Source organism: Ascidiella aspersa, chromosome 5 (genome assembly GCF_963924565.1).
Source record: "Ascidiella aspersa chromosome 5, kaAscAspe10.2, whole genome shotgun sequence".
Classification (NCBI taxonomy): Eukaryota; Metazoa; Chordata; class Ascidiacea; order Phlebobranchia; family Ascidiidae; genus Ascidiella; species Ascidiella aspersa.
This window is the reverse complement of record NC_139451.1, coordinates 24,133,695-24,151,268: the sequence shown is the minus strand read 5'-3', so window position 1 is coordinate 24,151,268 and position 17,574 is coordinate 24,133,695. Positions and strand designations below refer to the sequence as shown.

At 36.5% G+C, this 17,574-nt stretch overlaps 2 protein-coding genes and 1 pseudogene across 2 annotated transcripts; all 3 read left to right on the top strand.

Annotated features, from left to right (window-relative positions):
• The first annotated feature begins 1,686 nt into the window (after window positions 1-1,686).
• Window positions 1,687-4,304, top strand: LOC146145528 (heparan sulfate glucosamine 3-O-sulfotransferase 4-like). The gene is made up of 4 exons (XM_083390601.1): window positions 1,687-1,755; window positions 2,304-2,467; window positions 2,531-2,705; window positions 3,702-4,304. The coding sequence occupies exons 1-4, from the start codon at window positions 1,687-1,689 to the stop codon at window positions 4,302-4,304; spliced, it is 1,011 nt and encodes a 336-aa protein (XP_083246727.1).
• Window positions 4,305-6,442: 2,138 nt separating this feature from the next.
• LOC146145527 (heparan sulfate glucosamine 3-O-sulfotransferase 1-like) lies at window positions 6,443-11,411 on the top strand. Its single transcript, XM_083390600.1, has 6 exons — window positions 6,443-6,449; window positions 7,119-7,192; window positions 7,345-7,410; window positions 8,443-8,609; window positions 9,340-9,514; window positions 10,815-11,411. The coding sequence occupies exons 1-6, from the start codon at window positions 6,443-6,445 to the stop codon at window positions 11,409-11,411; spliced, it is 1,086 nt and encodes a 361-aa protein (XP_083246726.1).
• A 1,875-nt stretch (window positions 11,412-13,286) lies between these two features.
• Window positions 13,287-17,358, top strand: LOC146145526 (DDB1- and CUL4-associated factor 7-like; annotated as a pseudogene).
• The last annotated feature ends 216 nt before the right edge of the window (window positions 17,359-17,574 follow it).

The window sequence follows — 17,574 nt, the reverse complement described above, 5'->3', positions numbered from 1 at the left end:
ACCAATTCGGAAAAACTATTTTTTACAGCTGGCTTTGCTGTGCTTTTTGTTTCCGGCAATATGGATCGGAAACATTGCGATTAAACATGTGGAATTTAAACGTAAGTATGGATATATTTGTTAACCTTCGACTAAGCCATGAAGAAAAATTACTTGCAATTACAACTAAATATTGGGGCACCCTAAAACTGCATAATTTGTACCCTACTTTCATCTATGACAGTGGTTCTCGAACTGCGGTCCGCGGTCCTTTTGCCTTTTGGGGTCCACGTGACAATTTGTGGGAGCGCAATAACAATAACTATGCCGTACATAGGCCCAATCGTGGGACAAGAGAAAAGCCAAAACCCAGGCTCAACATATACCGGTTTACGTAAAGCGACATTACACTAATTTAATTCCAACATGTTTGCGCTCGTCATCACAAGCTACTAATACGATTAGGTGTTCATTCATGAGGTTGCATGCCTTGAGTTGAATTGTACATTGTGACGTCATAGTGTTGCGTTGTGCTAAAGAGAATTACGTTTTACTTTCCATCAAGCCAAAAGCTAGAAAGCAGTTGGATGCGATTCACGGTGTGAATGTTGCGTTGTCCAAAAAGGAACCAAACATAGCCGAGCTGCTAGCAAAGAAGCAAGTGCACCCGTCACATAAATACGATTAAAAAACAATGTGCAATTTTGTGTTTATTTGTGTATCTTTTTAAGGGGGCCGTGAGCAATTTAAAATAAAAATGCTAGCCGTTACTAAATTTTTCAAAAAAAGTTTGAGAACCACTGATCTATGATGAAAAATTATTTTTTAATATTAAATCTGTTTTTCGAAGAAAAGTAAAACAAAAAATGTAAGAAATGTATAGCAAAAACATAAAGCGCTCTAAATATCACTTTTTAAAACTTTATTTAGGCTAAAACACACTTAAATTTTAGGTTTAAACTGTACAAAACACCATAAGGCTTCGCAATGAAAAACAAAAATTAAGCGCTATGCTAGATTTGCGATGCAAGGCACTAATAGGCAGATCTATAGAAACCAAAGCGACAACCACGGCCAAACGGGACCTTAACTAAACGGCAAACGCGTAACATGTCAATCGCCACCTGTTTGTATAAGCACCCACAAAGCAAAGGGAAAGAACTACATCAAATCTTACTTTCATGCCAAATGTGTTTTATTGTAATTTGGCTATATCAGTGGTTCTCAACCGGGGCACCGCGGCACCCTGGGGTGCAATTTCTAATGCTCAAGGGTGCCGAGAGATATTTGAGAATTTTTAGGAATCTGATTTTTGCTCAACTCATACATCTTTTTAGGTAAACATTAGAGTGAAATAAATCCAATTATAACTTCCTATACGCTATACGTTGTGTATAGTTGGTGTGCGTTTCGTTTTAGTTCCGTTTATTGTGACATTCTAGTAAATTGCCTACGGAAAAAAATTTGAAGGGGTGCCGCAATCTATTTGTTATTTCTGAGGGGTGCCGCAAGCCATTCACAGTTGAGAACCACTAAGTTAGTTTTATGTCGGTTAACCGTAAATGAACGTCGTACAAATTATGTGTTTGGTGTTTCGACCGAAAATGCAAAGTTGGTAAACATGAAACAACACTAAACATGAACACTTTTTATACTTCTTTGAATTTGACTTCGACATATAAGATTTATTGTTCAATCGCAGAACACATGGATTTGTTGAAACTGCGAAAGGCCATGGTCGAAGAAATGGAAACCTATAACAAAGAACATAAGAAGGTGTGCGAAAACTTTAGACGTTTTTTTTTATTTTTTTCACGTTATGTTAACGCGATTTTTTGCTTCCGAATTAGCAAACAAAATAATGTATATATAGAGGTATTGGATGCAAGGTTATATGACTAACACTATACCCAAGGTACATGCATTTTTGATTTTTTTTTGGGGATATACTACAGTCGAAAAAGTTGAAAAAGCATCAAATTTTCATTATTTTTTGTTTGCTTATAGATACTTTTTATAATTACAGCTTTCAGTTTAAAAATATAAAACAATGTAAGAAGTTTAATTATTTTTTACTTGTTTTAAATGCCATTCTAGGCACAAATTTACCGCATCTTCGTTGGACATTTGACATACAATTTTGAATATATTAGTTTTTTATAGCTTTCTGGGATGTTTGGGTACTTTTCACCACATTAAGTCAGTAACTCAAACTATCTTGTTAAAACATCCATTAATGAAAGTTACCTTTAAAAATAAAAGTATTTCTTTACTTTAATTTTGTTAGATGTTTTGCGCACTAACCAAATTATAAATATTTCAAGTTTGAGGTTAAACGCATTCCCACTATGATCGGTATTGGAGTGAAGAAATGCGGAACCGACGGAATTCTAAGTTTTCTGAAGCACCATCCCCTAATTAAAATACCACCGGGCCAGGAGACGTTTTACTTTACTGGGAGAACCAAAATTGACAAGGAAAGTTACAAGTAATAAATAGGAATTTTTTAAAATTTTATGTCCCGAATATAAATCTATCTGTTTACATCCAGGAATACAATGCCGCCGACTAACGCCAGGCAACTGGCTATCGAAAAAACGCCAATTTACTACACTGCCCGGCCTCATACGATGCCCCTCGTCATCTCACAAACAGTGCCCGGCGTTAAGCTCTTTATGGTGGTGTGTGATCCTACGACGCGGGCCTATTCGGACTATGTTCACGAGGTGAGAAGGTGGAAGCCTTATAGTTGTTTCGCAAAAGCCAGCTATCGCAAAATGAATTAAAAACTGGCCAAAACCACATTATAGTGTCACAAGCCGAATCAAAATAGTCCACCAAACTTCACTTTGCTATTTTCAAGTGATAAGTATTAAATGGCGCTTAGTTTAATTCCAACGAAATTGACAAAAATAATTCTTAAAAAAAAAAAACGTTAAATTGAAAGTATAGCAAACTACAAACTCCCACCTTTGTGTGGCATTAAGAATTGTACTGTATACATTTTTAAGCCTTTTGCTTGGCCATGCTATTTAGAAATGCGACTATGCGCAAAGTTTTATCAAAATCCGAATCAAAATAGTTCACCAAACTCCACTTTGCTTTTTTTAAATGATAACTATTGAGCGGAATTGGTTTGATAAAGATGCCTATCCAAACAAATTAACTTATACTGGAAAAAATCCAGACTATAATATAGAAAACAACTTGAAAATAATTCACAACCACTTGGGTATTTTCAACTCCACTTCAGATTACTTTAACTACAAATGCGACATTTTGTATGTAAAATTGGTGTGGTTCGCTAAAACCACGTAAACGTACACGTAATAACTATACAATTTGAATCAAAAATAACATAAACCGAGAATAAATTCCAACGAAATTGACTGAACGTATTCTTAAGAAAAACGTTTGAATTATTCAAAAGTATACCAAACTATAAAACCCCAACGTTTGTTTAGCATAAAGATTTTTAGAAGTTGTACTGTATCAATTTTTAAACCTATTGCTCGGCAATGCTATTTAGAAATGCGACTATAAGCAAAGGTTTCATTTGCAATTTTGATTTTCTTTTCGACGTTTTACTTCTTTGCGTCTGTGGCAGCTCCAGAAGGGCTAGATCACAGTTGTTGAACACATAGGTGTGCGCATATTTCATTCTACTGCAGCTTGGTGTTATTGTTGCTGATTCATGCAAACACATTTCGTGCATTTTGCAGCGCGTCAGATTCCAACTCTTTCGCGACCCTCTGATTAAGGATTTTGACACGTTCGAGAAATACGTGGAGCACCATTTGCCGCAAGTGCAGCGCCTGACCAAGGATTGGAACGCTTCAGATCCGTCTGCAGAACAGTCAAAGCAGCTGGTAAACTTCTACGCAAGTTCTCCCCCGGCCACTTTGATCAGCAACGGCATTTACGCAGCTCATTTAAAGCGCTGGAAAGAGGTGTTCAACGAATCGAACCTGCTGATAATCAACGGAAACCGGTTTCTGGAAGACCCGGGAAGCGAAATAGAACGGCTTCAGGATTATTTGGGGATTCCCAAGGTGTTACTCAAGGAGGATTTCGTGCGTAGACCGGACACGGGCTTCTTCTGCTACCGGCCAAAAAATTCCAGCGACCTGACGTTGGAAACGAAATTGAGCGAGGAAGAGTTCATCAAATCTTTGAAGTGCTTGAACGAGCATAAAGGCCGCACCCGGAACGGAAAGCGCAGAGCAAGGCCGGAAACCCTGGAAAAACTGAGAAACTTCTACGAGCCTTTTAACGAAGCCTTTTATCGACTGTCGGGCCTGGATTTCAGGCGGAAACGCACTTAAGAATAAGAGTTGCCACTTTATACCCAAACACGTTTGCACGACTAAGAGTGTTTGGTTTATACAAGGCGGTCTCTTACGAGTCACACTTTCTGGTGTTATTACCTGACCTGGCGAGTCGTGTGCTTATTGGTTTAGCCTATACGTGTTATGCTGTACATCTGTGTTTCTTAAATCAAATATGCCGGTTCCTGGGTTTATTGAGGTAGTATCTTCTAAGTTTATTAACTGATAAATTACAGTAAATTAGCCGAAAGACAGCTTGCTGGTACAGAAACATAGAGTTATATTCTGAACGAGGACTTATATACCCAATAGAGCTCTTTGATTAATTATTTTTTAATCAAACATTTTGTGTATAATAACCACTTGTTGTGTGTTAAACAAACAAGTATTATCATAGATCCAGGGTTTGTCTTTAGGAAATTTCACAGTTGCTCTTTTTCTGAGAAGTGTGACAGGAAAGCATCTGATAGTATGCACACCTTCAGCATTTTTTAAATTTTTCTTTTAATGTAGAACCTATAACGTATAGGGTGTACTGCTCACCAAGACGGGATCTTGCTTAATAGATTATTTCGTTAAAAAAAAAAAAAAAAAAGTAAGGATATTCGAGGGCTGGAATAAGGCCTAAATTAATGCAGGCTATACAAAATTACCGTATGGTCATGGCATTGGGAGTAGCGCTGTGTTAGCCTTTGATCCAGCTATTCAAGTTGTTAACTAAAACTTCGTACTATAAGTTTTTTATTCCCTTCTATGTTATTTGAAAGAAACGTTAAAACGCAGATGCTATCTAAATGTATAGTCAATAGTAATGACCTCTGATATTAGGATCACGAAATAATAAGACATGCTCAATGTTATTCGTCTGAAATCAGTTAATTAAAAACAAAACTAAGTTAGAGCCTATATTTTCTTATTAAACTAAAGGGTTCCTAAATTTACCCAAATTAGTTTATTAACAAAGCAAGATATAGGCAGGCCTTATTTTTTTATGATTGATTACATACGTTGTGTCGGAAATGGGTTCAACTTTAATTAGTCAAATGCAAGAAAGTTTTAGTTTTAGATTAAGCAGGTATATTAATTCGGTCACTTTTGAGCAATATTCAGAGTCGTTTTAGGTATTTTACTTTAATCGTATTAAATCCTTAATTTTTTTTAATTATTACCCGTTATTGAACATTTTCAGTATTATTTTTAAACTATAAAAGCGCCAGGGTTGAATATGAAGGTTGAAAACTAACTGAGACAGTTACAGTAAATTAATATTTGTGCTATATTTACCTAGTATAAGTATACTGTAACTCAGTTGCGACTAAATTATACGCTGCTATAAATTACGTAGGCCGTCAGTCGATTTGGGAAATGTGTTGCCGGTTTGCCAAAAAGTCCGGTCGTTTTAAAACGATTTATAAACTGACAAACTGAGAATTGTGATTGGTGGTAATTGGATTAATCAATCAAAAATAAAGAGGCAACTTTCCACTTAGGCAGGTTCTGTTTTTGGCAACGCTAGGCCTAATTAATTAAGTGATTCACAAAATAAAGAAGGGCTTCGTAATCGTAATTGGTCGAAGATTAAACTGAATTTAAAATATTTGAAGTTCCTATTAAAATCCAAACCTATAGACCTGACGATTGCTGGTACAATGATAGAAAAAAGTGTTTTTTATTTGTGTTGCGTTATATCAGTTTTATAGCGCTTCAAAAAAATAAACTCATATAAGGCCTTGAAAATTGAATTTGAATGCACTTTATTTATGAATCCTTGGGTATCATATTTTTTACTGTTAATAAGATTTTTTTTCTTTTAGAGGGTCTGTAGTACAATATGATAAACATAAATGTTGCGGGTGGTAAAATAACCCTATGTATACACCCGGTCGCACGTCTAAAATACTCTGTTTTACTTTGTTGATCCAAAATTAAACAATAGGTTGAACAATTATTCCTTTCATAAACAATCATTTACAGTTGTGCAGCCAACGTATATTTGCATTTGTAAACAGCTGCAGTGGGTTATAAAACTTTTAATTTAGATAATATACTCCTTGCGATAAATGCAAATACCTAAATTAAATGTTAGGCTACTATTAAATACGTTGGTTCGTTTTGCTTTAGGCAGCCATGCTGAAATGTCGAGTGGGTCAGTGAAAAACGAGTTCGGGTTATTTTCTTTGCTTGTACTGGTTAGTTGTGTAACAGTTCTGTTGTCGACAATATGGCTTTCAAATGTTTCAGTAAATTATATCCAGTTTAAACGTGAGTATTGATGTTACCATTTAACTTCTACCTATAAAATGATAGTACGATTCCTTTCTGAACAAGTGATGTCCACTTTATCAGTGTTGTGATAACCTCCGTATGACTGGGCTAAACTTATTGTTTTTAACAACTCTTAAACCTATGTTAGTTTAAGGTTTGGTGGACAAACAATTTTTCTGCCAAACTACGATATCTTATTATTCTTTTTTTGTGATAGGCCTACGTAATTTTTGAATATTTATAACTCAGAAATAACTTAAAACTTACTTGACAGCGGTGGAATCATAGATAACACACGATTCTAAATTTTAAATAACTACCTTATTTAAACTACCTTATTTAACTACCTTATTTAAAATAGCTATACCGCAGTATAATACAGTAATGTTAGTCATTTGTACAGCAATAAACTCATGTTTTCCAAAATAGCCTGTGATTTGGAATATTTTATTAAAAATTAAACAACAAGCCATTATTTTCCAAACATTCGAATTTGCTTTTTCACAAATCTGAAACTTCTGTATAAACCTTTATTTTATTGTACAGAACAGAAAACTGCTTGGGAATCAAGGGAGACCTTAATTAAAGCAATGGAAAAATACAACAGCGACAATGTAAAGGTGAAAACGCGAAAACTACATGCATGAAAAAAAGTAACTCAGATACCCAAGTTGTCAATTCGTCCAAAAAAAACCTAAAGCGTAAGGTTAAAAAACGTGTTTATTTGCGATAAAACCTCGTGTGCAGTTACATTTGAAAGAATTTTAGTCAGTTAAGCAAAAATCCCAGTGAAATTAGCTTTGAGAACAAGCAAATATATTTTGGTTTTGGCTACAAAGCCTAAAGTCTAAATTTGCTAAAGAAATTCTATATTATGAGGGCATCAATGGCTGTAGTTTGCCCCAAACGTTACTTATAGTACACTGCTTATATTTAGAATTACTTTACCGCGATAAACATTAAACAAAATACTAATCAGAACAGGTAAATTAAAACAAAATAGATTATTTAAAATTTTCTTGCAGAGCATAGGCGCCGAACTTTGAAAAATCCAGGGCGTTTTTTTAAATTAAGACAAAATGCTAACTTGTCAGTAATCACCACCAAAACGTAATACTTTGGAAACCAATTTAGCGCTTCTGTGTTTTATATGTGCGACTCGTGTCAATGCTAAGCATAAAATGTCTCGGCAGACCCGTATTAAATTTTAACTGACATTTGAAAATTCGTCTAATAAAAAACGACAAAGCCAATTCATTTAGTTATAAGTCATTCGAAGTTGTCGGCACTTTGATTGTTGAATAGTTTCAGGGTACACAGATGCATTAATAAAGGTGGCGCAAACCCAAAAAATGCCTTCATGTATTTGAAATAACTAAATAAATATACGGCCGGTCGCATAATTTTGCAAGGTAAAGTACTTCATATATATGTGCGAACGGAAACTGTCCCACGCTGTAAATTCCCACATCATCTAAAAAAAATGTACCTAACTTTATGAACCTAAACTGTGCAACTGGTAGGCCTATGGCGTATCTTCATTATGAGTGGAAATTGCACACTATTTGTAAGTGCGACTTGGTCAAAGGGCTTTTAACGCCCTGACAGAAATCCAGGGCGTCTAAAAACGCTTTGCACACCCACGTTCGGCGCCTATGTTGCAGACTATACACGATATGTTTGTGCATAAGTATTGTATCCAAATCGACACCGAATCACCAAGAAAACTTAACGGAAAATGTTATTTTATTTGTTTTTTTATTGTGGAAATGTTTTTTTAATAGGTTGTTGATTGTCCGGGACGCGATATCTTGCCATCGCAAAAACCGAATTACTTATTGTAAATATATATACTTTTTTTAAATTGTAGTTTGAAAAACGCCGTCTTCCGCAAGCGATTGGGATTGGGATAAAGAAGTGCGGTACGGACGGACTCCTTACTTTTCTTCAACACCACCCCATGGTTAGAGTTCCAGCAATTGAGATGGAGACATTTTTCTTCACACATCGATTTCAGGAAGGCATTATGGCGTACAAGTATATACAGCGATTAATTTATACCGAAATCAGCGTAGTATATTTTCATAGTTTAGGTCCAAAAAACCTAAATTTCGTTTCATGTAATTGGCCGTCTTCATGTGGGTAATAAATATTTTTTGAAGTAGACATCTTTTGGATCTTAAAATATGGGCTGGTTTAACTTTTTAACGACAGAAGCACCTTTTTGTGCTGCTAGTTTGGGCGTGTTACCGGCTTTATTGGTTTAACATTTATTTTTTAATACCTAATTGACTTGCTTTGGTAAATGACTTGCTTTACTGATATTTTAAATAAACGACAATTTCGAAGAACCTATAGTATAAATGTAATAGAAATGCACTTATTTTATCTTATTTTTTTTTTTTTTAATACACTCAGATAAGGTGAATATAAAGTTGTTTATCGGGCCCATGACCGCCATTTATTGGAGGTATACGGTACATCCCTTTATGAAAAAGATTGGTGACCACTAGTAATAGAAAATTACCATGCACACAATCTTGCAAAACTTAAATACATACTATCGAATCGATTACCTTTTGTATTATAATGGTATTTACTTATTGGCTTGATGTCATGTATTATAGGTGAACATAAAGCTAAAAAATAGCGTTTTGCAGAACGCGTACAGCGAATTTTCTTTAACTTTCTTAGTCTGCCGCTGACAAACTTTGAGAACTACTGACGTAAAAAATATTCGAAGCGTTAAAGATTGAAAGTTATTTAGAAAACGACTGCCGCTTACAAACGCGAAGCAGATGACAATCGAAAAGACGCCGATTTATTATTTTGCCCCACCATACAACGTACCAGAGAGGATAAAGAAAACGGTGCCAGATGTGAAATTGTTCATGATCGTGTGCGACCCAACTGCACGTGCCTTATCGGATTTCGCGTTCGAGGTAAACCTTTGTACGCTTTCTCGTTTAAACCAGGGGTTCTTATACTGGGGGCGTGAAAGGGGTTGCGAGGGGCCGAAGGACTCTCCGAAAAAAAATATTTTTTTCTAGTATATTGTAAAACACCAAAGCGCTGGTCGCCCCTTGACTTATAAAGATTGAAATTAAATTACTCTTTTCACACGTTTTTTTTGTACAATGCAACAAAATATGTAGCGACATTTATCGATCCAAAGTTACCAACAAACGCCTTGAAAATAAAAAAATTGGTCACGCAACCTGCTGTAAAAGCAAAACAGTGTTGAATGACAAATCATTTTAAATCACTATTTATGGTGGGCAACAAAGCAATACATATAATACAATTGTTTATAGCGTGGTCGGCGGTGCATACCGACAGTATAAACTTAAAGCATCATCGTAATATAAATGCACAAACTGTTATGCACAACTTTGTCACCCAGTTCGATTTGTTTTAGACGCTTGTAGCGCTCATATTAATCCTAATTAGGATAATTCGGGGCTTTGTAGCGTCTGTGTTAGAACATGTGTTAAAAAATTTACGTTTCAAGCGGACTGTATTAGAAGCGTAATTTTTTTAACACACGTTTTAACACAGACGCTTCAAAGCCCCGAATTATCCTAATATGAGCGCTATAAGCGTTGAAAACAAATCGAATTAAGTGACTTTGTTATGGTGTATGGTTTCCACCATAAATAACAATCGAACCATAAATAGCGAACATTGTTGTTAGTTCGAAGAGTGCAGTATCAGGGGCGGATCATTAAAATTAGACAATAAATCCCTTTATTTCAAGCAATATATCTCATTAATGTTTCCTTAAGCGTTACGTGTTCTATTTTAAAATTTAGTCTTGATCGCAATCGTGTCAGAATCAAGGCAAGGAAAATTGGCAGGATTTAAAAATATTAATGTATGTATGAATAGCTTCTGCTATCCATGTGTGGTAATTAGGGACGTCATTAACCTGACATTTAATCCCATCCCGGGACACGAGTCTTATTTTAAAGTTTAAACAAATTCGAAGCATTTTTTAGCGTTTGCGATTAAACCGGATTTCAGCTGAGTTTTCTGCACGAGTTTACTTGACAACAAGTGTTTTGTAGATTATTTGTTTAATGACGTCACAGTATGACTAAAATTCGTCATATCATTTCCAAAAAGTTGATGTTACCCTTCAAACAAAAATCCTAGATCCGCCCCTGTGCAGAACTATCTCCATTTTGCGTCGCATTTCGGAAAAAAAGTGCCCCCTCCCCCCAAAAAAACAATGCGTTTCAGAGATTCCGCTACCACCGATACAATAACCCGCTGATAAAGCACTACGAGACCTTCGAGGCCTACGTCGACCACTACCTGCCGCAACTGCAGGAAATCACTAAGGGCTGGAACGGCAGCAAAATCACGCCCGAAGTCTCTACGCGAATCGTGCAGCTCTTTAACGAGAACCGCGCCCTCACGCTACTCAGCAACGGCCTGTACGCGGCGCACTACGAGCGCTGGAACAAAGTATTCAACGCTTCCAGGCTACTCATAATCGACGGCAACCGCTTCGTCAAAAACCCGGGGCCTGAAATCGAGAAGCTACAAGAATACCTTGGTCTTCCAAAAGTGCTGTACAGTGAGGACTTTGTGCCGCGGCCCGACACCGGCTTCTACTGCTACCGTCAGTACAACGCAACGCTTTTGGAGCAGGGAGAGCGGCGTTTTAACGACACCGAGTACATCAAGACCCTGCAGTGCCTGGGCTCGAACAAAGGCAAGACGAGAAACGGCCGAAAAAACGCGAGTTCGGTGACGATGCAGCGGCTGCGAGAGTTCTATGAGCCGTACAACCGAGCCTTTTACCACCAGCTGGGGGTCGAGTTCGACTGGTGATATATAGAGAGTTTTTTTTTCGAAAGCACTTCGCGGCAAGCTATGGAACACATGTGTAAAACGCAATCGAACATGTTTGGTGTAATTTTTTATTGCTTCAGAAAAATTTCGTTTTCAACACCGTGGAGCGTGAATCTCGCTCGAACGGTTGTTGTAATGGAGTATTTAATTTAAATAAGGTCCAATGCCAAACGGCATTTTTATGTTTAATTTAGTTGTTGTCATGTATACCTTGAACAAATAGAAAAGTAGGTACTTTTTCTAAACTAAACAAATTGTTGTATTTTGTCACTCGCAAAACGATTAACGAAGTTCTTTATATTTGTCTGTTTTTGTTTTATCAGTTAAAGAGTGTGCATCACGGGTACTTTAATGACTAAAGTTCATGTAGGAGCAAATTTACCAAATAGCAAATGTTGAGGTACTTACGTCGCACTATTTACATTTTGCTGTTTTAAATTAGGTCTAGGGCTCTGAGATTATGGAAGTTATGGTAATTATGCCCGTCTCTAGTAAATTAGGCCCTTCTCAAGTAAACAGCCTTAGACCTATAGTACCCTTAAGCCGGCCCTGAAAGCAGGTAGCCTACATTAAAAGTAAGCAGGTGTGTTTTGGGGCGACTGAGAAACCAATCTAAAAGCGAAACCAATAGTTAACACTTCTATGTATCGGCTGAAAAGCGTCGAAGTATATTCCCAAATAGCGGGCACAGTATTGTGTTCCTGACAGTTCGTCTTTTTCAGCAGTGTTAGGGTATATTAGAGTATTTTGGGCTGGATTAGAATCCTACCACAATTATTTTAACAGCAACGAAATGAGGTCAAAGTTGGAAATTGCAAGGAAGTCATAAATATGTAAGAATAAATATAATAATAATAATACTTGACCTGTCAAACGCTAACTCTCACCCTAACTCAAATATTGTTAGCAATATAAACCCCGGACGTAAATATGGTAGGTATTTAGACCAGCGCCTAAAACTTAACTTATGAAATAAGGTTTAATAGCGTCTCCCAAGAAACATAATAGATGTCAGATTATTCGTAAATTAGCAGAACATAGCAGGGCTGCGGAGTCAAACTCGAGTAAAACAAGGTAAAACTACCTGACGTGTGCGCATGCAAATTTCGAAACTTATAAGGCAGTAATCTGTTAATTGTTAAGCTGAAATAGCCTATGTGGCATATTTTCCATGAGCTATACAAGTGGATTGGTGAATATTCATCTTATTTGAGTTACGTTAGCGGGTGAAATACAGGCTGTAGAGTCGGAACCAGATTGGGACTCGAGGAAATCGTACGAAATAATGCCTAAATGAACAAAATAACGCGTAAAACTGTAGGGAGAGGGTATAGGGCGATTAGGGGACACCTGTCTGGCATCGGCCGTTTTTGTGTCAACATTTGGACGCCCTAGTTTGAACAGCGCAGTTAGAGCGCCGCTGTTTCGGCACCTGATTGTTTGCCCCATGTTTAGATTTAAGGGTGGGCTTACAATTTGGGTTAGGGTTGAAATTATTTGGGGAGTTAGTGGTGAAGTTAGGGTGGGGTTTTAGGTTAGTTAAAAAGGTTATATTGGCTTTTTTCTGGCCTTTTAGGTCTTATTCCTGGGGGTGCAGGTCTGTGTTTTCCGATTTAGACGTTATTCCGACTACTTGGTATTAGTGCTATTTTGTTTTTATTTCGAACTGTCTTTTATTCCGACGAAGATTACCTCTAATAGTGCTTTGATTTATGTCGATTTATTCGGTGGATAAGCAGGGATGTAAACTGCAGATGGATATATTAGCAAAATTGCGGATAATTCATGGATAGAAAATGTAGATTAAGGAATTAATGTACCGTACCTAATATCTCATTTAATATACTTATCAAAATGTTTACCTGCGCGCTGCGCCCGCACACCAACAGAAAGTTGCGCAGTGTTTTAAGTATTCTACGAACGTTGTAAGTTTAATATAATTTCGCATCTTACAAAGTTCGGTCGGTAGTGATTTATCTTCAGCCGCGCAAGTTTAAGTCGGAATTTTATTTTCAGCCACGCATTTTTTCATCTCCCACGCGCAATAGATAAAGTTTCAAATCCTCGTGGACCGAACCTCAGTTTTGGAAGTAATGTCCATGATTTTAGCAATAAACCGTATTGTATTTATGCAGATCTGTTGACAGTTGTGGATTTTTTTAAGTTGAGTATAGCAACATTTTTTGTGTTAGCGTACAGGTTAGCGTTTGGGTTCGGGTGGATCTAAAAGTATTTACGTCGCGTAGATCTAAATGTATAGACGTTAATGGACGGTTTCTGATTAGTTTTTTTATTAATTTATGACGTCATCACAATCACTATTTTATGACGTCATTAACGTCAGCTGCAAAAACGGTGAATTCCCTAATTGGAAAATTCGTAATCCCCACTTTTTTGGATCCAGGAAACTCCCCTGCTTGGTACGCTAAAGGGGTTTACCCAGATTTACTCGCAACCAGTGGAGATTACTTGCGCTTATGGAGAGTGGTAAGTTTGAATGATGATATTTACATAAATTATTACTTATATGACAGAAATTGGTAAATCTGTTTTTATGTATGATAGCAAAATATTCTCTATAAATTTGCTGCCCAAATCTTGAGACCCAATCCCTATCCAGTGGTCAATCAATGATTAAAGTTTCTCTCATTACTACCAAAATGCACAGGTTTCCATAATGCTGCTCTTGACAAAACACAGTGTGCACAGTGCCCAAAAAATTAAACGTAGAGTGCCCCAAAATAACTAGCGGCCGAAACTACATCTTTACATAACTCTTCACTTTTTTGCTTTGTCATTGGAAGGAATTTATGTCTATTATGCAGTGTTAGGGCTATGTGGATATTTCCACACTTTTTTACGGAAGTGTGTAAAATCAGCATAGTGCTAACACTACATAACAAACATAAATTTCTTTCAATGAAAGTTGACAAGTGCTCTAAACTAATAACATATTAAACTGGGTATACATCTTAAAAAGTTAACTGTTCTATGGTACATTATAGGTAATGTAGCAAAGCTTCCTCATTTTACTGTTTTTCACTTTACCTACTACACATCATTTTTTGTCATTTATTGGTTGTGTGCAAAGTGACTATAATAGCTGATATTATTGATATACCTAAACTGAGTTTTTTTTAATGCTAAGGTACAACATCTGCATTTTTAGGTGAGTGATAATGAAACTAGTTTCAAATGTTTACTTAACAACAACAAGAACTCTGATTTCTGTGCTCCATTAACAGCATTTGATTGGAATGAAGTGGAACCCAATTTACTTGGATTCCATGTCACTTAAACGGGTAACACTATTTTACGGAATGATGAATGGTCGGAATGGTCGGAACGCTCACTAATTTACGGAATGGTCGGAATGGAATGAATAGGGTCGAAACTAATTTGATGAATGGATGGAACGGAATGAACTGTCGGAATGGAATGAATGACGCTGTAGGAACAGAATGAACTGTCGGAATGGAATGAACGAAGCTGTAGGAACAGAATGAACTGTCGGAATAGAATGAACTGTCGGAATGGAATGAATGACGCTGTAGGAACAGAATGAACTGTCGGAATGAAATGAACGAAGCTGTAGGAACAGAATGAACTGTCGGAACAGAATGAACTGTCGGAATAGAATGAACTGTAGGAATGAGATGAACGAACTGTAAGGGTTAGGGTTAGGTTTGGGGTTAGGGTTAGCTTCGTTCATCTCATTCCGACAGTTCATTCAGCTCATACAGCGTCATTCATTCCATTCCGACAGTTCATTCTGTTCCTACAGCTTCGTTCATTTCATTCCGACAGTTCATTCTGTTCCTACAGCTTCATTCATTTCATTCCGAAAGTTCATTCTGTTTCTACAGCTTCGTTCATTTCATTCCGACAGTTCATTCTGTTCCTACAGCTCGGTTTATTTCATTCCAACAGTTCATTCTGTTCCTACAGCTTCGTTCATTTCATTCCGACAGTTCATTCCGTTCCGACCATTCATCAAATTAGTTTCGGCCCTATTCATTCCATTCTGACAATTCTGACCATTCCAGAAATTAGTGAGCGTTCCGACCATTCCGACCATTCATCATTCCGTAAATTAGTGTTACCCTTCATTCTGTTCCTACAGCTTCGTTCATTTCATTCCGACAGATTATTCCGTTCCGACCATTCATCAAATTAGTTTCGGCCCTATTTATTCAATTCTGACAATTCCGACCATTCCGTAAATTAGTGATTGTTCCAACCATTCCGACCATTCATCATTCCGTAAATTAGTGTTACCCCACTTAAACTTTGTAAACAATTTAAGCAGTTATTTTCACTTAACCAATTTTGCTTATTATTTTATGTTGTGCACTGTTAGGCAGTAGGCACAAGCAGCATTGACACCACCTGCACCATTTGGGGATTGGAGACTGGTCAAGTCCTGAGAAGAGTAAATGTTGTTTCTGGTCATGTAAAAACCCAGCTAATAGCTCATGACAAGAGGTAAGTTACAGTTGTGTAGCTCAAGAATGTTGTTCCTTTAAAGGTTCTCAAACTGTGCATCACAACTAGGGATCGACCATATCACTTTTTGTGACTGATACCAACTTTTTTAAATACCTGGGAAATGTTCACAACTTGAATTATTTAAAAATAAAATCTAAATAACGTTTTAGTTTATATACCTCGATTAATTATTAAACTATTATTTTACATGTTAACTTGGCGTGATGCTAAATCTTTTTTTTTTTTCAAAAAATGGGTAAGTTGTTTGTTCTACAGAAAAAATTATATAATATTTCTGCACTAAAATATCGGACAAAGTATCGGCCTACATTTACCCATACCGATATATCTGTGGAAACCAAATATCGGCTGATATTATCGGTAAACCCATATATTGGTCTATCTCTAATCACAACGCAATGATTTACGTTTTGTATCTAAACTCGTCTGCGGTATTAAAATGTGTACTGATATTGATATATCCTGAGAAATGTATTCAAACTTATTCTTGCCAAAACAATACAGCAAGTGATTGTATTGAAATTTATACCTTGATTTTCAAATCTAACAAAATTTTCAAAAAAGGTTTAAAAAAATGTTCTCTCCGACCTTTGTCTATATTTTAACTGTGCTGCATATTTAAGTTTTGCCTTGAACAAAGCAGAGACTTTGGTTTTGTAGAAGCCAGTTAAATTCATTTCTTGAAGTTAACGATAACAACTAATGCCAGTCTTTGTTAACACTACATGAACAACGTCTATAATTTAAATTTTACTTTTGGTCTAAAAATTTGAATTTTAGTCCAATATATTTTCTTTCACTTTTGTTTTTTTATCACTGTACTACATTCACATGTTATGTTTATTTTAGGTGTACGATATTGCCTTCAGCCGAGCTGGTGGTGGCAGGGACATGTTTGCATCTGTTGGTGCAGATGGCTCTGTGCGTATGTTCGATTTGAGACACCTGGAACACTCAACAATTTTAATTGTATGAGCCTGAGGTTAGTGCTAAAAATTTCAAAAGTTTTTTATGTGTTTCGATTACAGAATCTGGCCCTTACACAAAACACATATTGTCTGGTTTAATAAGATCTAAAATAGTCCAGATAAGACCTAAACATGTTGAAATAAGTTTAAAATTAATCGGAATAAGAGTTAAATGGGCAAAATAACTATTTTAGTCTTAAAGGCTGGAGTGCCTTAAAAAAATTGCAGGCAATTTAAGAGAAATACCGGTACCCCTCGAAAAATTTTACACGAAACACTGCATTAGCAGTTGAAGATTTGTTGCACTTTCGCAGTTTGTGATCATGTCCACATTTTAACTGTCACCCTTTTATTTTATTTAGGACTCAGGACACCAACCCCTTCTACGTCTATGCTGGAATAAACAAGATCCGAACTACTTGGCAACCGTGGCTGTCGAAGGAATGGAGGTATTTTGTTTTGTTCTTTATGGACTCCCACCAACGGTCAGGGCAAGTGGTTCACTTTTTTGCAAATAACGTCTTTATGTCCTGTGAGATCTAAAAAATCTCAGTTATGACAAACTCTCAGTTTAGGACTTCTAGGACTGGGGTTCTTAAACTGTGGTATATAGGGTAATTCTACAATTTTTTTTGTTGTTTTCACTTACCCGGAAAAGCTTCGTT